The sequence below is a fragment of the Salminus brasiliensis genome, chromosome 13, assembly GCF_030463535.1.
Source record: "Salminus brasiliensis chromosome 13, fSalBra1.hap2, whole genome shotgun sequence".
Taxonomy (NCBI): Eukaryota; Metazoa; Chordata; class Actinopteri; order Characiformes; family Bryconidae; genus Salminus; species Salminus brasiliensis.
This window is the reverse complement of record NC_132890.1, coordinates 17,208,836-17,228,585: the sequence shown is the minus strand read 5'-3', so window position 1 is coordinate 17,228,585 and position 19,750 is coordinate 17,208,836. Positions and strand designations below refer to the sequence as shown.

The 19,750-nt window shown below is 40.2% G+C and overlaps 1 protein-coding gene across 8 annotated transcripts in view; it reads right to left on the bottom strand.

The window, feature by feature from the left end:
• Window positions 1–389: 389 nt before the first annotated feature.
• Window positions 390–19,750, bottom strand: part of mef2aa (myocyte enhancer factor 2aa) — a 118,211-nt gene continuing 98,850 nt past the window's right edge. For 6 of the 8 annotated variants that reach the window (XM_072695877.1, XM_072695873.1, XM_072695868.1 and 3 more), the window contains 5 exons: window positions 10,019–10,203; window positions 6,760–6,783; window positions 4,620–4,746; window positions 3,147–3,270; window positions 390–1,817 (listed from right to left, as the gene is read on the bottom strand). In XM_072695877.1, the coding sequence (XP_072551978.1) occupies window positions 1,475–1,817; window positions 3,147–3,270; window positions 4,620–4,746; window positions 6,760–6,783; window positions 10,019–10,203 (803 nt within the window). In that variant the 3' untranslated portion in view covers window positions 390–1,474. The remainder of the gene's footprint in view (window positions 1,818–3,146; window positions 3,271–4,619; window positions 4,747–6,759; window positions 6,784–10,018; window positions 10,204–19,750) is intronic. The other 2 variants (XM_072695876.1, XM_072695874.1) reach the window with 1 other exon arrangement.

Below are 19,750 nucleotides of genomic sequence, written 5' to 3'. Positions count from 1 at the left end.
TTTCCTTTTACAAAACCAAAAAAAAGGAAAAAAGAGTTACAGCACTGTTGTTACAATTTCTTGAGGACAGACATTCACCATCATTAAAGGGAAAACGACCCAAAACAAAAGAAAGAAAAGAAAAAATGACCTTCTTTCAAATAAAAAACACTTTGATTATTATTAGCAATAATAAGTCAGATTTGAAGAAAGTACAGTATAGTTAACAAAATAGTAAATATTAACCAGTGAATACTCTACTTAGTAAGGATCTCGCCTTGTAAACCTGGCAGTAATCCACAAAAATATACTTTTTTTCTTCAATCTGGTGAAGTTACAATACATACGTACTTACACCGAATGTGATATATATTAAAGTTGCTATATACATAACAAAAAGAAAAAAAATGTTTGGCTCAAATCTTTAATTTACAAACAGAACAGCAAGTGTTCATGGCTTTAGATATTGTTTCAAGATCTGGTTTGCATGTGTATGTATATATATATATATTTATATTTTTTTCATAGTTTGTAACAAAGTACAATATGACAGAACTAGAATGAAATGGATAGTGAAAGAGAAATTTCCAAACCTACAACAAAACAGAAATTAACATACAGGCTTTGGCTTATTTTACCATTGAGTTGTTTGAGCTGCATTAAATTGAGGACTCCTGTCTCCAGTTCAACTGGGCTAATGTATAACTCATTTTCCATTTTCCTGTCGTTACAAGAAAAAAAAGAAGTGTATCAATAATACACTGTACATTTCGTGGTGTCTGAACAAAAACACACACAAAAAAACACTAGTTGTGTGGATGGTGTTTCTTTCCTATGTTATGACATAGCTAATAGCTAATATGCTAATTCTTAGAGATCTCATTTTAGACATGTACTTCCCTTTGTAAACCAAAAAGACCTTAACATGGTCACTCTTGAACGAGTTTACACATGACTTTTACTCTCTAAGGGGTGTGTGAAGTTAGAAGATTTAAAGTCAAGAGGCCAGCAGGCAAGAGCCTTCAGACAGAAAGCAGGGCTTTAAACTTGCTCCGACTGTTTAAAACCTGCATCAGCAAATTCATCAGCAAAAAACAGCTACTACAAGTGCCAGACCGGACCAGTGACTACAGTAACCTAAAACATCTCAATTTACGGCTTTCTTTTCTTTTCGTCTTAAACTTTGAACTCACGCTAAAAATCTGCACTGCATCAAGTACCTGATAACGCCTGAACCAGTCCGAGTAAACGACCGATTTTTCTCTTTCTCCACACTTAGTTGCATCACGTTAATTTCGATATGTCAGGACATCTTTGAATTTCCTTCAGCTTCCCTCCGAAAACCAACAAACAAACAAACAAAAAAAATGAAGTTAAATAATAATAATAGAATAATAACAATGAGGACCCTTCCTGCTGTGGCCTCCTGCTCTCTCTCTGTGTGGCCCACTTGCCGGGTGGCTGACCGGAGCTGGGGCCGACCCAGGTCATTTCTTTATGTGACCCAGGTGTCCATGCGCATGCGCTTGACAGATGGGCTCTGGCGCTCCTCTGCTCCGGGCGCAGGGGGCCGTCCCAGACCCAGAGGGGGTGAGTGGAAGTCGGGCCGGTGGTCCTCGCGGTCGCTGCCATCGTATGAGGAGCAGGAGGAGCTGAGGCTGTCCACGGGCGAGCGGCCCATGTCCGGCCGGCCGGCAGGGGGCTGAGGCTGCTGCTGAGGGGGAAAGCCAGATGGGGTGACACGTTCACGAGGAGGCGAGATGGGCTCCGATTTGATGTTGACATTCTGGCTGGTGTTGATGGAGAGGTTGGAACCCTGAGGTACGTGACCACCACCCCTGAGCAGAAAAAAGAGAAACATTAACACTTACTATTCCAAAAGCATACACTGTCTGGATTTACTCTCTTTACATGATTATATATATATATCTGAAATACTATATATCAGCATCATTTCTGTGGTATACAATTAAACATGCAGCACAACAACAGTCAGGTCCTATGTAGCTATTTGATGAGCGACATTTTGAGTTTTAGCTTTAATTGAAGGAGTGTAAACTGCATTCAATATTTAGGAATTGCAGTTATTTTTTACATAGTTCCTCTATTTTTACAGGCTCAAAAATAAATGAATAAACTAACATAACAGAAAGGTCAGAAAATGTATGCCCAGTTCTGGAACAAGATTGTTTGGATGGATGAAAGCCAGATTAACTCAGATTAAAAGTATGGAGAAGGAAGAGAAGGCATGTATGACTGCCAATGGAACTGGGACACTAGTGTATATTGATGATGTGACGGCTGACAGAATTAGCAGGGTCTAAAGTGTATAGAGCCATACTTTAATTTGCTCAGATTCAATAAAATGCTGCAATACTGATAGGATACTGACAACTGATAGGATGGTGCTTCACTGTATGGATGGATAAAGGCCCAAAACATAAAAGGAAAGCAAATCTTAAATGGCAGTATCCACCTAAAGCTGAAAAGTTCACAACATTTCAATCATATTTGCACTACTTCATTTCAAATCTACTGAGGTGATGTACAGAAGCCAAATTACAAAGATTGTGTTACTTTCTAAATATTTTATATTAAGCGTACTATGATGAATGTATTACTTAAGGTGTATAGTTACTGAGTACATTTTTTTGTGTTTCGGTTCATTTATTCATTAAATGTTAATACTGATAGTAATATTTTAGATTTTATTTTAGAAGGGCCAATAGTGGGCCCATATGTGAAAATGTACAGTCTACAGTTAGTGACATGATGCATTTAGAAGGGCCTAAAATCACCAATATACATTTGTTTACCTCCTCATGTTAAATCCAATCCAGGTTAATTAAACACATCCATATTTTATAGAAATTAAGTTTATTCAGTAAAATAAAATGACCGCTATAACTGTAGGCCATTGAGGGTTAACTGGTGCCATGCAAACACAGAGGAACCCATGCACACGCACACATTTGAGAGGGAGAGAATATTGCATGTGCATATACACACATACACTGTTGAGAGAGAAAGGCCATGATGTGAATTCTGTGCAACTACTTTTGTTGGGAGTGTGAACGTGTGACCTTATGCCAGCATGTAGGCGTCTATGTGTGCATGTGTGTTGTGTTGCTGCATGTGCGTAAGCGTGCATTGTCTGAGTTACTCACACCAGCGAGCTGAGAGCTGCCTGGCCCAGTTGATGCTGTTGCCATGCCGACATGGAGCCCAGTGAGAGCCCTGGAGAACCAAAACCTTGCAGAGAGGAGAGCTCAGCGCTGCTCAGGGAATATTCTGGAACAACAAAAACAACGGGCCGCCAGTGAGCAGCGCTAACACCTCCACACCTCAGGAGAACAGCTGGTTGTGGGAAATGACCGTGTGTGAGTGTGCACGTGTGAAAACGTTTGTGTTGTATTCAAAGTGTTGGGACATGTATATTTGATGGGCAAAACTTTCAGTAAGAAATAAATTAAGGATGAGTCCAAATGTCAGTGTGTAAAACATACAAAATCTCCGGAAAACTGTGATGAGCGCTGGTTTGTTCTAAGCTATATAAATGTACCTTGTATAAACTATTATAGAAAACAAAACAAGGACCCAGTGTTGCTGATGCAAAGCATCAAAGGCTATTTAAGTGCCAAAAGCGCCCCCTTGTGGAGAATCATCCTATGAGAGTGAGTTACATGTCCATGGGGTGATTCACATCAAATAACAACAATAAGTAAGTAATAAGAACTTGGTAGAGTGTAAGTAAAATAGTGGTTTTTTTTTTGTTTGGTTGGTTTTTTTTTTTGACATAATGTGAATTTCATGATGACAGGACCAACAGATGGAGATGAAAAGTTGTTGCGTGTCCGCGATGATATACAGATGAGATACATATGTAAAAAAAGGTCTTTGTCCCACTACAGTTTTTCTGGACCCAGGACTGCTTCCTCTGCAAGTTCAGTACGTTGGTCAAGTGTGAAAGCTTTTTTGAAGCCGACCTCTGGTCCTCAGTGGTCTAGGGTTCGCTTCCAGTGAACTCTGGCGTGGGCCACTGCACATGTTGGAAGCTAGCTGCTCCTGGCTCTGTGAGTGGAGTTGTGTGATTGGTTGGCTTTGTGATGTGGCTACTTTGACTTAAAGAGTCATATGCCAAATTTTCTCAAACACACTGTCATAGGATTGAATCAATGTTATTGTAATAAGTTCACTCCACCTATGTGGAGTGACTGTGTACTGAGAGTATCATGAAAAACGCCTTTTCATATAAGAACGGATCCTGCACAGTGAAATGCCATGTATCCGAGTTATTTTCTGCTTGGGTGTTTGTTTCCAAGACAATGATTAAAAAGCAGCCAAAAGATGTAGCTAGTGACTAATATTTTGGAAAGCTGCATGCAGAAAGGTGACATATGGAATATGGACATATGGCACAATCAGTCTACAGTTTGGAAGGAATTTTTGTGTGTGAAAGCAAACTGGCAATAATGAGCCCCTCCTCCAAACATGGCCAGAATTGGTCCTGAAAGCAGCCTTCAGTAGTGTAAAAACGCAAGTGTGAAGATGCCCTAAGTCTTGTTATATTGACTTTTAAATTGAGATAAGATACAAACATGTGTGTGTGTGTGCGTGAGTGTGTGTTGTTTTAAACTCACCAGTGTTGTAGGCAGTAGGCATGCCTGAGTAGACCAGGCCTTGTGGTGGTAGACTCGGGGTGGTGACAGACACCACTGGGGTGGCTAGAGGCTGAGTAGACTGGGAGCTGCTTATCCTCTGGGTATTCTGCACACAGCACCAAAGCCATATACAGTTAATGTCAGAAACACATCTGTGCTTGTCTTCTGTCAGTCTTATACACACTTAAGTGGTGCATGTTAGATAGGAAAGGCCTGCTACATGCATCAGTGCATTTCAGTAGCATACCTGCAGTGCTCATAGTGCCCTCACTCATTTTCTTCCATTTAGTTTGGTGCTAATGAACAGCTTTCAATTTTTGGCCTCAATGGATTTCAATACACCTTCACAGGCTAGACTTTACTAATGTTGTACCATTATTACCTAATAGCATGGGGTTCTTACCACTGAAATCTGTCCATATAACTAGCCAACAAATGTCCTAAGTGGAAAATCCGTCTTAAACTTCCAGCCAATATTGTAGTGCACGTTTATTTCTGACCACAGTGGGGCACTGTAGCTTCATCACAAAAAGCAGAATGATTTCATTGCTTTGAACAACACTGTTTACCAGATGGGTTGGATTCAGAAGCACAGGAGAACATGAAATCGGTACAAATTAGGAGTATGATCAGAAATGTGTTGTGATTTGCTGCGATCATGAGGGGATATGACCATAGGTTGCTGGTGGAGGAGCTCTAGGCTAAACAAAGTCCAGGGGATGCGGGGAGGGGGGAGTGGGTGAGATAAGCTCCCACTAGCTCATGTCCAGGCCAACTCCTAGATATAGAAGATCACTGTCAGTGTAATTCATCCTCAGCACTAATAGTCTAAAGCGACACACATCGGTAAACTCAAAAGCCGTTCTGAGGAGGCCTTTTTGTAAACATGATTTCCTAGTAGGAATAATTATTAGAAACATTTGGACAGATTCCCTTAAAGGTAATCTCCATACCTTGAAATGTCCCCTCAGGTATAGTGTCAAAACAAAACAACTGCCCGGTGTGTTTAAGGTAATGAAGTGACTTGTTGTGAATACAACTCAGTGTGGTGACAAGCATGCAGTGCAAGCATCCAGTCACTCCTGGCATGTGTTCATGCAAAGTGGGCACACACGCATAGGTTCTGCAAAAGCCACTCAAACCAAACACTGGGATAAGGCCTGTAGTTTGCTTCAGCTGTGAAGCTGAGGTTCGGCAGAAAACCTGTTTTCACATTAAACTCAAGACATCTGATTTTTAAAGAAGTGAGCAGAGGTCAAAACTTCATTATTGCAAAGGACAGAAAGCATACCCCACTAAAACCTATTCTTCAACAATATAGTCATATGAAAGCCAGAGTGGGAAGTTTCTGTACATCTGAAATGTGCTTATGTTTGAAATGAGTCAGTGATTATGCATATAAAAGACTTCTGGGCATCTCTAGAGGAACCGATGACATCTTCTGATGGCTGAATGGGTTAATATCTTGCAATTGCTCTTTTCATAATACTTCTTCTCAGAGTTCTTCTCAGAGCAAAAACACAGTCGAGTCATTTCGTTTCTCGCTGTGGTTGGCCTCACCCCTCAATAACATGACCTCATCCTGGCCTCTGCTCTATCTCCTTATGACGTCATGCCGAATGAAGTAATCAGATGCTAGACAAGGAAGAAACTCTGGAGGACAAAAAGATTGGACAGCTCCACGTAAACGCTGAAAATTATTGATGACTGGAGTGTCAGGGGAATTTCTTTTTCACTACCTCTTCCTATGAGCGCTCACACCCTCATACACACACACACACACACACACACACACACACACACACACACACACACACATACAAACTGGAGGAACTGAGACAGGCTGTCTTGAGCTTAACCTCAGCCAGACTAAAACATGCAGTGTGAGCTGAACAAACCAGGTTCAAACCGGACTTCCTTTGCACACTTGGTTGCACTTGTGAACTCATCCAGAACTCAGCTCAGCCAGGCTTAGCCGGCCTCCAGCTCAAGCAAGTGCACTTGTGTTAATCTTCTTTTTTTCTTTTCTTTGTGCTAACTTGTGGCTTGGCTAGCTTAAACAGTGAAGGCTGAAAACATTTTTGGTCATTCTCTGGTTCAGGCAAGCAGTGCAACTCACCAACTCCATCTCCTCCTCCTCCGACTGTCCCCCCCCACAGAAAAAGAACAGAGCATGGTATCAGTACAGAGCCTGGGAAGTACACCTACACTTAACATCGTGACTTGCTATGCAAGTTGTGTTCCCCCTAACATAGATGGGCTGATTGATTCTGAAGTATTGTTACTTCTAAAGCTGTTCAGAATTGATTATTTAAAGGCCGTGCTATGGGTATTTGTATATGAGGATCACTTATTCTACATTTCTGCATAATCTAGTTGTTTAACAAAGTCATTAAGACTGGTTTGATATTAAGCTGTACATTACATTACAAACTATTTATTAACATAGATATTTACAGACAATATATTTTGGTGGGGCTCAGAGTGGCTCAGCAGTCTATTGAGCTGCCACTATGGCACGATATTCAATTTTAAATCCCGAGCCATGTTGCCTTGCCATCAGCAGCTGGAGTCAGAGAGAGCACAATTACCCGTGCTCACTCAGGGTGGGTAGATGGTGCACTCTTCCCTCATCTGTTAGCTGATGTGTCTGAGCTGGGGACCCTGTGCTTTCCTCCGAGCATGTTGCCTGCCTGGCGATGCTACATCGGCGGCAGTTCAAAAAGAGGCAGTGGATTCTGCATGTATCCAAGGATGTGCTTGTCTTCATCCTCCTGAATGATCATATCGGCATCATTGCTAGCGCTAGCGAGAGCTACAAACAGGTAGGTTCATTTTCAATTTTGCAGTGCCAAATTTGGAGAAATAGGTAGAACAGGTTAAATGTAACAAATATATACGTTTTAGAAAAATGAATTTTATAAATATGTAGCTTTTAGAGGCAGTAATCATTTCAGACATCTGGTTCGTATCACCACCACCGTGAATTATTCTGATTTAGGTGAAATACTGTGTCCTGACTTTGTTTCCTAACCTTTAAATTATGCAGAAAAGGTCTGAAAATGTAGTGGAATTTCCCTTTAAGCAGTAATCTGAACATATATTACTTTATGAAACTGTCAAGTTTTTATATTTAGAAACGGGATGTGTCTGAAACTGTAAAAGGGGAAAAATATTTTAGCTAGTAATTCTGTAGGAACTACTTCTGTTTCCACTCTCTTCCATCTCATCTCTCTCATAACTATACACACAGAAATAAATGGTATATAATTTGAAGTATTTCAGTATTTAACTCCACTAAACAGCCAAACGTAAGACTTCAAGTATGAACTTCATATTTATGAATTTCCATTTACATACTTTCACTTTTTTCATAATAAGGTGCACAAATATAATTTTTATCAGTATTGGCAATCTTGGTGTTGTTTAGTGCTGCATTGAAAACAAAATCAGTGGCATCTCTTATCCCTACCATCATTCTAAAGCCACCCTGAGCATGTCTTAGACTTATTCTATTCAAATCCAGTGACTGCTGCGTGAAACCAAACGCTACTCGGGTTACCTGCTAATGCGTCCTTTAGTCAAATGAATTGTGCTCCCCAGTCAAATGTGTTACCACAACTTTTTTTTACACTCCAGCTTGAGCTTGCTTTTGTGCACTCCCAGCATGAACACATCCTGTTCAAGCCAACTGAAATAAGGCCCATGGAGCTTAGAGCCGGTTTATATAATGGGAGAAGATGAAAGGGTGTTGTAGAAGCATAGGTTTTTAAATGCTCAAGGAAAGTTGTCTCAGGGACTTGACCTCACTACTAAGAAGTGCTTAACCTTTCACGTCAGAGACTCGTCAATACGCTGACCGTTGAGCCCAATGGCTCCATCAATTCCTTCTGCTTCTTCCACTTACTTGAATTGATCGTTTACTGGAGGGGATAGAATAAATGTTACACCACAGGAGAGTAACAAAAAACGCACTGACTCAAGGATATGCTAGATTAGACATGTAAAAGCGAGGCCAGGTCAACTTAGAAATGAGTTATTGGCTTATATATAGTAAAAAATATATAAAGTGTGTGTGTACTATACAGTATATATATATATTAAAATCTTTTACTTTACTTAATCTTTTATTTGACTACCACTTTTTTCTCCTCCTTCTGTAAAGTTTCCATTTTGGAGATATGAGGATACACACAATTAGTACAACTAACCAAAAGAAAATTTTATCTGCTTTCACCAGACACTGATATTTGCCTAGAAGAAGTATGTCAACTAGCACTGTTGATTAGAATGAGATACATATGAGATACATATGTATGTTTCTTTTTTCCTGGAGGGCTGTTCTTCTGATATGGTGTAGCTTGAGGAGTTGCATGGTATGAAGTTTGAAGGAAGCTAGATGGCCTTTCAGTTGTGCCTGGGCCACAACTGTCTTAATACCCACACTCAATCAATAACAGTGGGGAGACACGACAAGGGCGACAAGATATTATCTGGCTCACACTCTGGGCTTCTGATTAAGCCTTCATCCCCACTCTGTCACACTGGGATGTGATTAATTTAATACCATTATGTCCTAATGACAGGCTGTCTGCAGGGCACACTGCCTGCCCCTGCCTTAGCCTGCCTGTCTGTCTGAAGCACAGAGAGGGGGAGTCCTCAATCCTTATAGACACACACACACACATATACATCCACTTCTACATTCTTAACTGCTTAATTTACTAGGCTTCTGATATCACAAGACTAGAAAGCTGGGTTTTGTTTTGATTCGTATATAAACCCTTAGCATTTCCAGATGCTGGCAAGCGTCACTTACACACACAAACATTTGCACAGAGCAACTAGTGGAAGAGGAGAACCTTGGGTAACCCTGGCAATTTTTCCCAAACAACTCAGTAAGAACTCGGAGTGGAAATAAAAAGAACGGCATGCAATGCTGAAAATATATCTCAGCATTACATGCTGTTCTTTTTTGGAAAACAGTTTTTTTTCTCTACTTTCTTTTTTACATTTGCAGTGATTTATGAGTATGACAGGCTGGCGTAGCCTCAGGTGCTGAATGTGGTCTGAACGCTCTGCACCTTAATTATAATCATTAGAGAGGCCCTCTAATTTCTATATGAATAATTGAGGGAGTATGATGGCACCTGGGCCTGGGAGATATTCCACCATACTGTTCTTTTGTATGACTGTTCGCACTTCTCCTACTTACTTATACTGTAGGAAGTCACATTACAGTGCTATGAGAGGCGACTTTACTGGTAGTAATACAAATTACACATTAGTGGCAACAGGAGTACCAGTACCATTACCAAAAACCCCTTAGAGTCCTTAGGAAAATAGGGTCTGTGATAAAGGTGGTGGACTGTACTCACCAGTGGAGGCATCATGCTTTTACTGGACGGCGGTATGACCACTCTCAGGTCTGGTTTGCGGCTGCCGATGCCCATGTTGCCCCCTGGTGGGGGTGGGGATTTTGTGGGCATAACCTTCCCCAATCCGTTTCCACTTGGAGTGCCCAGAAGCCCCGGCGAGCCCCTGGGGTTAACAAAGCCATTTCCTGCGGAGACATGCAGAGACAGAAAGCATTATGGGAGTGCGTTTCAATCAACCAATCGCCATCAACCGTGAGCAGAGTCGACAACACGCCATTTCGCAGCTGCAGTCATGGCATAGAGTAGCACGCAACGTTAAGCGCTCCCGACCCTCTGGGAAAGTTCTAATAGACTCGCTAATTATCCCCCACATTTACGAAAATAAAACAAGCATTTTAGAACTGATGAGCCCTTGGTCCTCTTGGTGAGCGAACGATATCAAAGCCGGCTTTGTGCGTCCAAGGATGAGAGAGGCAATTCAGTTTAACAAATGTAGTGTGACTAGGGCTTTTTAAGAAGGGAATGGTTAAAGTCATTAGAGCTGAGCACAACCACTCACTGCCATAAAAGACTATTAAAGTTCCATTTTTGAAGGAAAGCCAAAAACTTTGCGAGTGCATAACTCGCAGCTAGAATTCTGCTGCACCTTTGCTCTCTCAAGTGAATGTTTCCTTTCTTCTTATATTTATAAAGCATTAATTTATTTTGCAGCACTCAGCAAATGGTCTCCGATATCTGAGAACACATGATATGCAAAAGCTGTTTATCAGGGCAGTAAACATGTAAATGTTCACAAAATACTAACATTAAAATTATCTGATGTGTGTAAAGGTGTAAAGCTTCATTATTTCCAGAGCTCACATCAGGGAGCTCCATATTTACAGTGACCATGTAATACATATTTGATCTTTTATACATGAAATCAGGTAAACTCTTAGTGGCATTTATATAGTGGCAGAAGTGCAGAGAAGTCAGTAACCAAATCTATTAGAAACGTTTTCTACTGTCTGTTGTGTTTATGTTTGTTTATATTTATTCCAGTGACATGAAAAATCATGTATCATGTATCAATTTAAATTCATCAGTTGGAATGAAATCACACTGAGGGTTTTTCCTCCTTCTGTAATGTTGCCCTATTGAAGATACGTGTTTTGGGTGACAACAATGATATAGTGATTTTACAGTCCAAAATACACTTTCTGAGAAAAGGGGTTTTATAAAAAGCACCAATATTTAGGCTTGGGAGTTAACCTTTTGGAGACCACTAACCACAGTCATTTGTATGAATAAGAATCCAAAGTACAGAACCGGCACAACTGGCTCAGTGTTTCACAATAAGGTCAATAAAAATACAAAGTCAAGCGGCTGCAAATGAATAAAAACATGCATAATTCTTGCCAAAACAAGTAAAAAAAAAAAGCAATTATGTTGATGGAATATTATAGTATCTATTTGGCATATACAAATATCAGTGTACTATAATGTAATAGAGTCTATAGAGTCCTGCATTTGCCCGCCTTAAAATACTTATACACTTACTGATGAGAAAAAGAGTCTAATCCATTGTGACAGTATCTTTGGGCTTGACGTCATGGTCATCCATATATTCATTGTAGGATTTTCCAGCTCCCTGTGTGAATGTCAGTTCATTACAAAGTTGTCTTTCTACCATCTGCTGGCCCACATTGTTGGAGTTTCCTTCACACGACTGCTTGACATATTCTCCAACAATCGCAGGTCATTCGGCCACACCAACATGCAATCCCGGCCAAACAAACACAGGAATTACTTCTGACTGCTGAAAATAATGCAACCATACATGAGTGTCTACTGTAAGCACAGCTAGGAATGTTCTGCAAGCTGGAAACAGTGATCCAGAGTGTCAGTTTTTCACCCCAAAAAATGCACTAGCTCATAGGGCCTTCCTGATTTCTATGGTTTCAAAGCAACTGAACAACGTGGGACTTAAAGCGAACGACTAAAAATTCCTTTTAAAGAAAAGGACCATTTCATTTGCAGCCACTTGGGAGTTGGCATGCATGGTAAAGCGCACTGTCATTTCCGGATGTTTTTCTCCACGATGGCAGCTTGATTAAATGTTAGTCATGGGGCTTTTTTCACCCCCACCCCCCACCCTATGCTCATTTCCTTTGAGAGGCTGCTCTGGGACAGAGGGAGAGTGGGTCATCAAGAGAAGGGACATCACAGAAAAAAGACTGGCTGGACAGAACCTTGTCACCAGCCTAACTGTGGTAACTTACTCGAGACATGTATACATTGTATATTATCGTAGGAGCTACTACCACTAGCACTACTGCTACAGTGCTACATGAGCTTCTTTACACCTTGCATTTAGATGGATGTGTACATAATGTCTGTATGTCTGTGAACATAATTGTGCCAGATTACATTTAAACTTTAACCCACTAATAGTCTAAAGACTAAAAGACTAAAGACATTTGCAAAAAAAAATATTGGTAAAACTGTGTTCCTGGGTACTCACTGAACAACTTTTAGGTTTCTTTTTTTCTTCCGATGACCCATTCAAGAAGTCAACCAGCTGGGTGACTTGCCCAGTTAGGGTAATGCTAAGCATGAACTAACAGGAAATACAGAACAGCCACTATAAGATTAAGTTAAAATGAAAAGTTTTAAATTAAGTTTTTTTGTGGTAAATATATATATACGTGTCAGAGTAAATGGTGAATGTAATGATTATAACTGAGCAAAAATGGCTGAATACCATGTGTAGTGCACTTTGCAGGGAATTACTAGGATGACTGGAATTCACAATTATCAACTTTTTTTTATGTATTCACATTAATATTGCTACTGATCTTTACAGATTGTGCATAAGATTGAAATCAATGTTTTCAACACCATGAAAGGTTACAGCTAAATGTAAACATAAAAGACTAAAATACTGGTTCTGTTGACAGCTTTCAAATTATTTCTAGGAAACAGATCATCTGAAAAAAGAAAGACATGTAAAAAATGACTAACAGAGCTGTGTGTGATTCTAAAATGACTAAGAAAGATCTATGGCATTAAGAATGAAGTTACAATAATAATCAAATCCGAAATGTCCGAAATCCGAAATATAATGTCATTTTTTAAATGTTATTCCTAAGATATTTGAGTCAAGCATTGACATATTTAAATCTACATTCAAATCATGGTTTAACAAGCAGCTTGTTGCTGCGGCACAGTTACATATACCAACTTAGTCACTTAGTCACATAGACCAACAAATATGCATTGCCAGTAATCAATGATTCTCGGGATATGATGGCTGGTGAAAAAATCACCTGTCGGTTCCTTCATTACCATGAAAAAGAAGGATACATTTCTCGGCTGCATATGAAGGAGCCTTAGAAACGGGACAGCCTTGTCAAGCAACTGTAACGCAGAGGCTTTAAATACAGTCTCTGTATACGGACGCAGCCCCTGAATTGGGACACACTGTGTGTTCTAGTCTTAATCCTTTTAGTTTCTGGGCATCTACATTACTTCTCGGTTCATTATATGACTTTTTAGCACCGGCATTCAGCGAAGTGATAGTGTTTGTGAAGTGTGTTAGAGCGCTTCTCCACCAATCAGCCTGCGTGGCTGGATTTAACTGCTGTATAATACTAAATATAAAAAAAATGTGGCCGCAATAAAGAAACACATTGAGGCTTGAATAAAAAACAGGAACACAATCCTCAGTTCTGTAAAACACATCTGGATCACTTAACTGTTCCTTTTTTAAGGAAACACTGCAGCATGATATTTCTTTGAAACGCAAGGATTTGTCTGGAGCAACAGAGCGTAGCTTTAGCTTAAGATGAACTTCTAAGAAGAGTTTCATGTCCGGCTCTTCTAAGAACAGTTTCATGTCTGGCCCTGTAGGGTTCTTCATTTGGCACACAGTGAAAATGCCACGTAAACATGACCCCATGTGGAAAATCACCTTTCAAATCACCGCCAATCATCTTTCCACTACTGAATTCATAGCGCATGTCTTGAGAAATATGTAATAAGTGTACAAAACAACTGTCTGGGCTTTTACATGAAAGCTTCCCATAAGTGAGCTGTCAGGATTATAGTCATTTATATATTACACCATCATACGAGTTCAACAAGATGAATGTGAAGATGTATTTAGGAACTTTTAATGGCACTCTTATCTTCACTTTTAAAAATAAAGGTGTGACGAAGACTTTTTTAAGACAAACCATTGAAGAGCTACTTTTGGTTTCACTTAGAACATGTTTGTAAAAGAGATGCATGATTGTGAAGAACATTTTAAAAGACGTTTTACCAGTTTAAAGGTTCTTCGCTTTTATAAAAAAAAACATGGTTCATACAAACATGTCCAAAAATGATTCTTTTAAGGCATCACTCGAAAAACCCTTTATATTTAAAAAGAGTATTTAACAATAATGCTCACCCTCACTAAGCACACAAGGAAAAGCTAGCCAGATCCACAAAAAATTTGTAAGCAATGTAAAATTTGTACCCGTCAGCAGGAAGTCTAAGGTGAGCATGTGCGACTGTGTGTGCTTGAGCAGGGGGTGTTGGCTGGGGGGAGGGGGTCTGCAAAAGGGGAAGGAACACGTGTTGATATTACTGTAAAAGGCACAACGACAGTGCGCAGCATCTCCGATAATGATCGGACGGAATGTTAAACTATGATATCACTGCATGGAAACGCTCCAAAGTTCTACTCTGAAACTGGAGGTGTTGCCTTGCACACAGTAACTGAAACCCTTCAGAGGAGCAACAAACTCATGTAGCTCTGAGTTGCCAAAGCCACATTCAGCTCAGCGAAAATAGGCACAAACGCCCTCATATCACACCCTGGTGTACAAATACCTGCTCAAGAGAGCAAGACATTGCCTTCATTAATGTATAAATGTATCCATTTAATTACATAATGAGTTACGCAATTAATAAAAATTTTTATTCAATTTCTTTTCTGCATCAGCAGGTTTTAGTTTGTGCATACATATTTCAACGTCAAGAAATCAGAAAAACATGGCGAGCACATAAAGATCCTCCTCTTTCCACAAAACAAGACTGTAAAAACGTAACTGTATTCCATTACAGTTACAGGAACAAGGCAGTAATCAGATTTCCAATGAGCGAAAATGTGACTTCACATTATTTAGCCTTTGCAAACATTTGTAGGCGGCATGAACTTCTGCGGTCAGTCTCTGTTGTTTCTGTAGTTGACATAGCAACTACCAAGCTGATCGAACGCCTGTGTGCCAGCAGGTACAACGGTTTACATGACAGGGTTAATAGGTCTTCTGCTTCATCAACCACACATCAAGGCACAACAAATAGCTCTTTGAGCGATGTCATAGAAGAACCGCTTTTAGTTCCATGAAGAGCCAATGTTACCATGTTGGTAAAAAGTGTAAAAAACCTTAAATTTGGAGACGTGTGAAGAACCTTTGCATCAAGTAAACGTTACTATCATGGAGTGGTTCTTCTATGCCATTGCTTAAAGAACTGTTTGTGTCGCATCTACTGTGCACAGTTTGGGCAATAATATTTAAACCTGTAATTTTTTTTTTCAGTGTTATTATAAAATTATTATGTTTCTTTTTCAGAGATTATGTTACAGATTTTAATGCAGCCTAGTTGTTATGCATTACCATATCATACGACATTGTCACCATTTCTCTTTCTCAAAAGAAAGGGTTTATCCTTTGATTCATGCTGGAAACTGCCATGCCCTGCTGAGTGAACCTACCAAAAACCTGTCCTAAATTCGAACACGGGAATGGAACATGGGAGAGCTGCCTTATTAAACTGCATGTTCCCAAACAAAGCCTCTCGCGGCTCTGAACAATGCAAGCTCCTTTGGAAACTGGCTTATGTAACGACCTGCCTTCACAAACACAAACATTTTGTTTTCTTTTTTAAAGCAGAAAAACAAAGTGCCATTTCTTCAGAATGCACCACATGGCACTGTATGAGCCCTGTATGAGACTGCTGCTGAACTATTGTTACCTTAAGCAACTTATCGTATGTTGAAAGAGGGCAAAGAGTGTGTGTGTGTGTGTGTGTGTGTGTGTGTGTGTGTGTGTGTGTGTGTGTGTGTATGCGCGTCTGTGTGAGTGAGAAGACGTCTAATGGATTTCCAGAATCAAAGCTTTGACTCCCTAATAGATTAAGTGGAAAAGAGACCAAATTCTAATTATAGTTTTAATTAATGAGGCTGAACGGTACCTCTTTAGAGGGTGCAGCCGTATTGTTTTGGCTCAGGAAACTGCGCACAAGAACAATGTGAGCCTGCAAAAAGAGCTCCAACAGCTGTCGCCAAGAAAATCCAATTCATATTTTACTTGGAGAGCACTTTAGTACAAAAATAAATATCATTTATAATGCCTCTATGAGAGTTCTTAAAAAAAAGAAAAAAAAGAGATTTAGGACTGGAAAGTCCGTCTGTGAAGCAGGATAGAGGGGGGCTGGGGTGGCTACAAACCTCAAGATATGGTGGAGTGTAACATGCACAGTAACAGTTCTTTGCAAAATATATTCTTCAAGTACACAAAGAGGGTTTGTAATTGCTCTTTAACAGTGCGTAACTCCTCGGTATTAATGAGGGAATCTGCCATGCTTCTAGGCACGTTGCATAACTCAGTAAATACTCTCACATTCCGACAACCCTCTCATTGTTAATGCAAAACAGAGAAGGCGCCGAGCAGCCAAAAAGTACATCTGTAGCGGGGCGCATCGCGCTTGAAGCTGAATCCGAAATTGCCCTGTAGATCGTCACATTAGATCGCTAATTGGTGCTCATCAAAACACCAACGACATATTTTTGGAACAATTAAACGCGCATGGCTGCTTCTCTGTGCACGATCACACATTGTGAACTTCAGTGTGTTCTCGAAAGTTGAAGACTCGCCTGTGTGAGACTGTACCCATGCACATGGTTCACAGTTTCTGTCAAGGCTTTGCAGTTGTGATATTAATTTTAATATGCTCTGCAAAGACCGGGAAATATGCTAATGAGTATTCTACAAAGTCATGATCTTGGAACCGAAGCTTGCCACTTGTGGCAGGAACACAAGCAAGAAAAACTCTTCAATCTTGTCATCATCAAGTTACCCAATCAATTTCATCCCAATTTTCGAGTTATATATTTTTACTAAGATTCTTTTGAACACTCTAAGTAAACCTAGAGGCAGATGTTACGAAAGGCGTAGTTTTAAAAAAGATGATACAAAATCTTTTGGGATCAAATGAGATTGAGACACAAAGCAGAGAGGCCTAGACCACCTTCTGGAGCTGTGAGCCTCTCAGCCACCAGCAGTCTGTGCTAAGCTGCCTCAGACATTGCCTGGGGACTGTAAGCCCCCATTCTGCCCAGCTATACACGCTCTGACACGCAAACACACATACACACACAGCCTCCGCTTCAGCAACCAGGACAGACGCTGCACAGTCAGCTGGGCTAGCTAGGGAAAAAAGACCTGGATCAGCATCCAGAGAAAAGTGCCTGCAACCAGGCGTGGAGGAGTTGTATACGGTGGCAATGCCATGCAGACAATGCAATCCAGCCAAAACTGATGGCTGAGCTATATGCTGAAAAACTGATGTACAAATGTGATATGCCACTGATCTGATGTGCACAAGCTGTAGATTATGGTAACAGATCTAAAAATGGTTTGTCCAGATTGGAACCATTTGCTGCAAACTCCAAATGCAGCTACCTAACTAACCATTTTTGTGAATCATGAAGAGCAGGTTTGAAGAACCCTCACATAATACAAAGGTTCTAAAGCAATCATAGATTAAATATTCGTTTGCAGTCTACCATATGCAACAAACTATATGCATTTTTGGCGTAGCTGTATAATCCTTATGAAAATAACAATATTTTCTGTCAGGCTAGGTTTGGAACCGTTTGTTCAATCCACCATGTTTGATGGGATTTTACTGCTTCGTGTGAAAATATGGTGTGTCAATAGAAATAGGAAAAAAAAAAACACTTCCACAAATTTGTCAGTCAACATCGGAGCATGTTTGAGAAGACTGACGCAAAACCTTCTGTTCCTCTTCCACACATCAAAAGCGGAATGCAATTGGAAATACAGACTGGAACTCTAGCAGCTCAGCAGAGGCAGAACTAAGAGCAGAAAAGTAAGCCATTTTGTTCCAGAGATATGATGAGTCACTCTGTCCTCCGGCAACTATACAAGTGGTTAGGTAACGCTCCAAAATAGTGAAAAGGGGAGACAAATCATGCTCGAATGAGAGCATGATACTCCACACATGGAAAAAAAATGATTTTCTACCACCCTAAGAGAGCATGGCAACATGATAAAAAAGATGTACATATATATATATATATATTTATTTTTTTTTCTTCTCAGAAGAAGGAGCCGAGCATGCGCCGGGATTAGAGTTTGGCTCATCCGTGCCATTCCCTGGGCTTCAGAAGTGATCCACAGCATTTCCCAGTGCTCGTTCTGCCAGTATTAGATGGAGCAGTGTGATCGGCAGTCCTGCTCTGAGCTGCCCATGTCCCCCCACCCCAGTGCTGCTCGAGAAAAATCAGAGGTATGTGCGGAATGCCCATTTGACAGGAGCGCTGAAGTGGTTCGTCTTCCAGGCGGCCGTGCTAGTCAAGGGCTGTTTGGAACAAACAACAGCTGCGCCGTGTGGCAAGCGAGCCAAAAGGGCTGAGAGCCCTGGGCATCAGGCCCTAAGCCACACCCTGTAATGGCACTGCTAACTAAGCATGGCTCTGAAGGAGGCTTGGGCGATTTGATGTTATTATCCTGTTGATGTCAACAGTTCTTCTTTAACTTTGATGCTTAAAGAAGATGGTGTCAACTAGTTCGTTTACCAGTCATATAAATTACGGAATTACATTTTGTGGTATCTTTCTAAAGATGATGAACTCTTGTATTCCAAAATCTACTAGCATTATCCTTGGAGCTGTAACTGGTTACTGTTATTCAATCGCATCCACCACAACCTTCTCCTGTAAAGTTGCTGTTTTAGAAATCTTTGGAGGGGTTTTACATGGCAACAATGATGTGCTTGGTTCCAACCACTAGTTTGGGTAGTTACTGTGATACTATGTTTTGGTATTCTATGCTGTTATTTCTGTTGAGAAGGGATGTCTTAGTGGATAGAACTGAGTGGACAGAGTGTACAGTAACATGTTTGTGGATAGGAGTGTGTAGACGATCTCTATTGTGTATGAGTATGAAGGGAATGTGCTAGTGATTAGGTATCTCAGGCCTTTGCACAATGCTTCAAGAAATTAAACAAATACATTAGTATGCACAAAGTATGAATCATATGCACAATGTACTTATTGTGTCAGATTTATAATAATATATAAATACAATACATGTCACATTGTCAAGCCCTGGCCAAGTCTTAGGCCATTTAACCATTTCAATTATTGGTTGTTTTCTTTAAACAATTTCTTTCAAAATATGCTAATACGAGTAATAATTTGCTGTACTATTGTCCTAATTTAAAGCTACATTCTAAACATTGCTATTGGTTATCACCTATAAAACATCCAGACCCTCATTAAGGAATACTGGGGCAGAATACTTCCTCATTAGACCCTTCAAGAGCAATCCTTGCTAATACAATTACTAAATAATTTAGTCTACAGTCTCGTACTATCATACCATTGGAAATGGGTCAGCGGGAAAATCTCTGACATGCAATAGAGTAAAAGGCTTTGACGTTGAATGATCAGCAGCC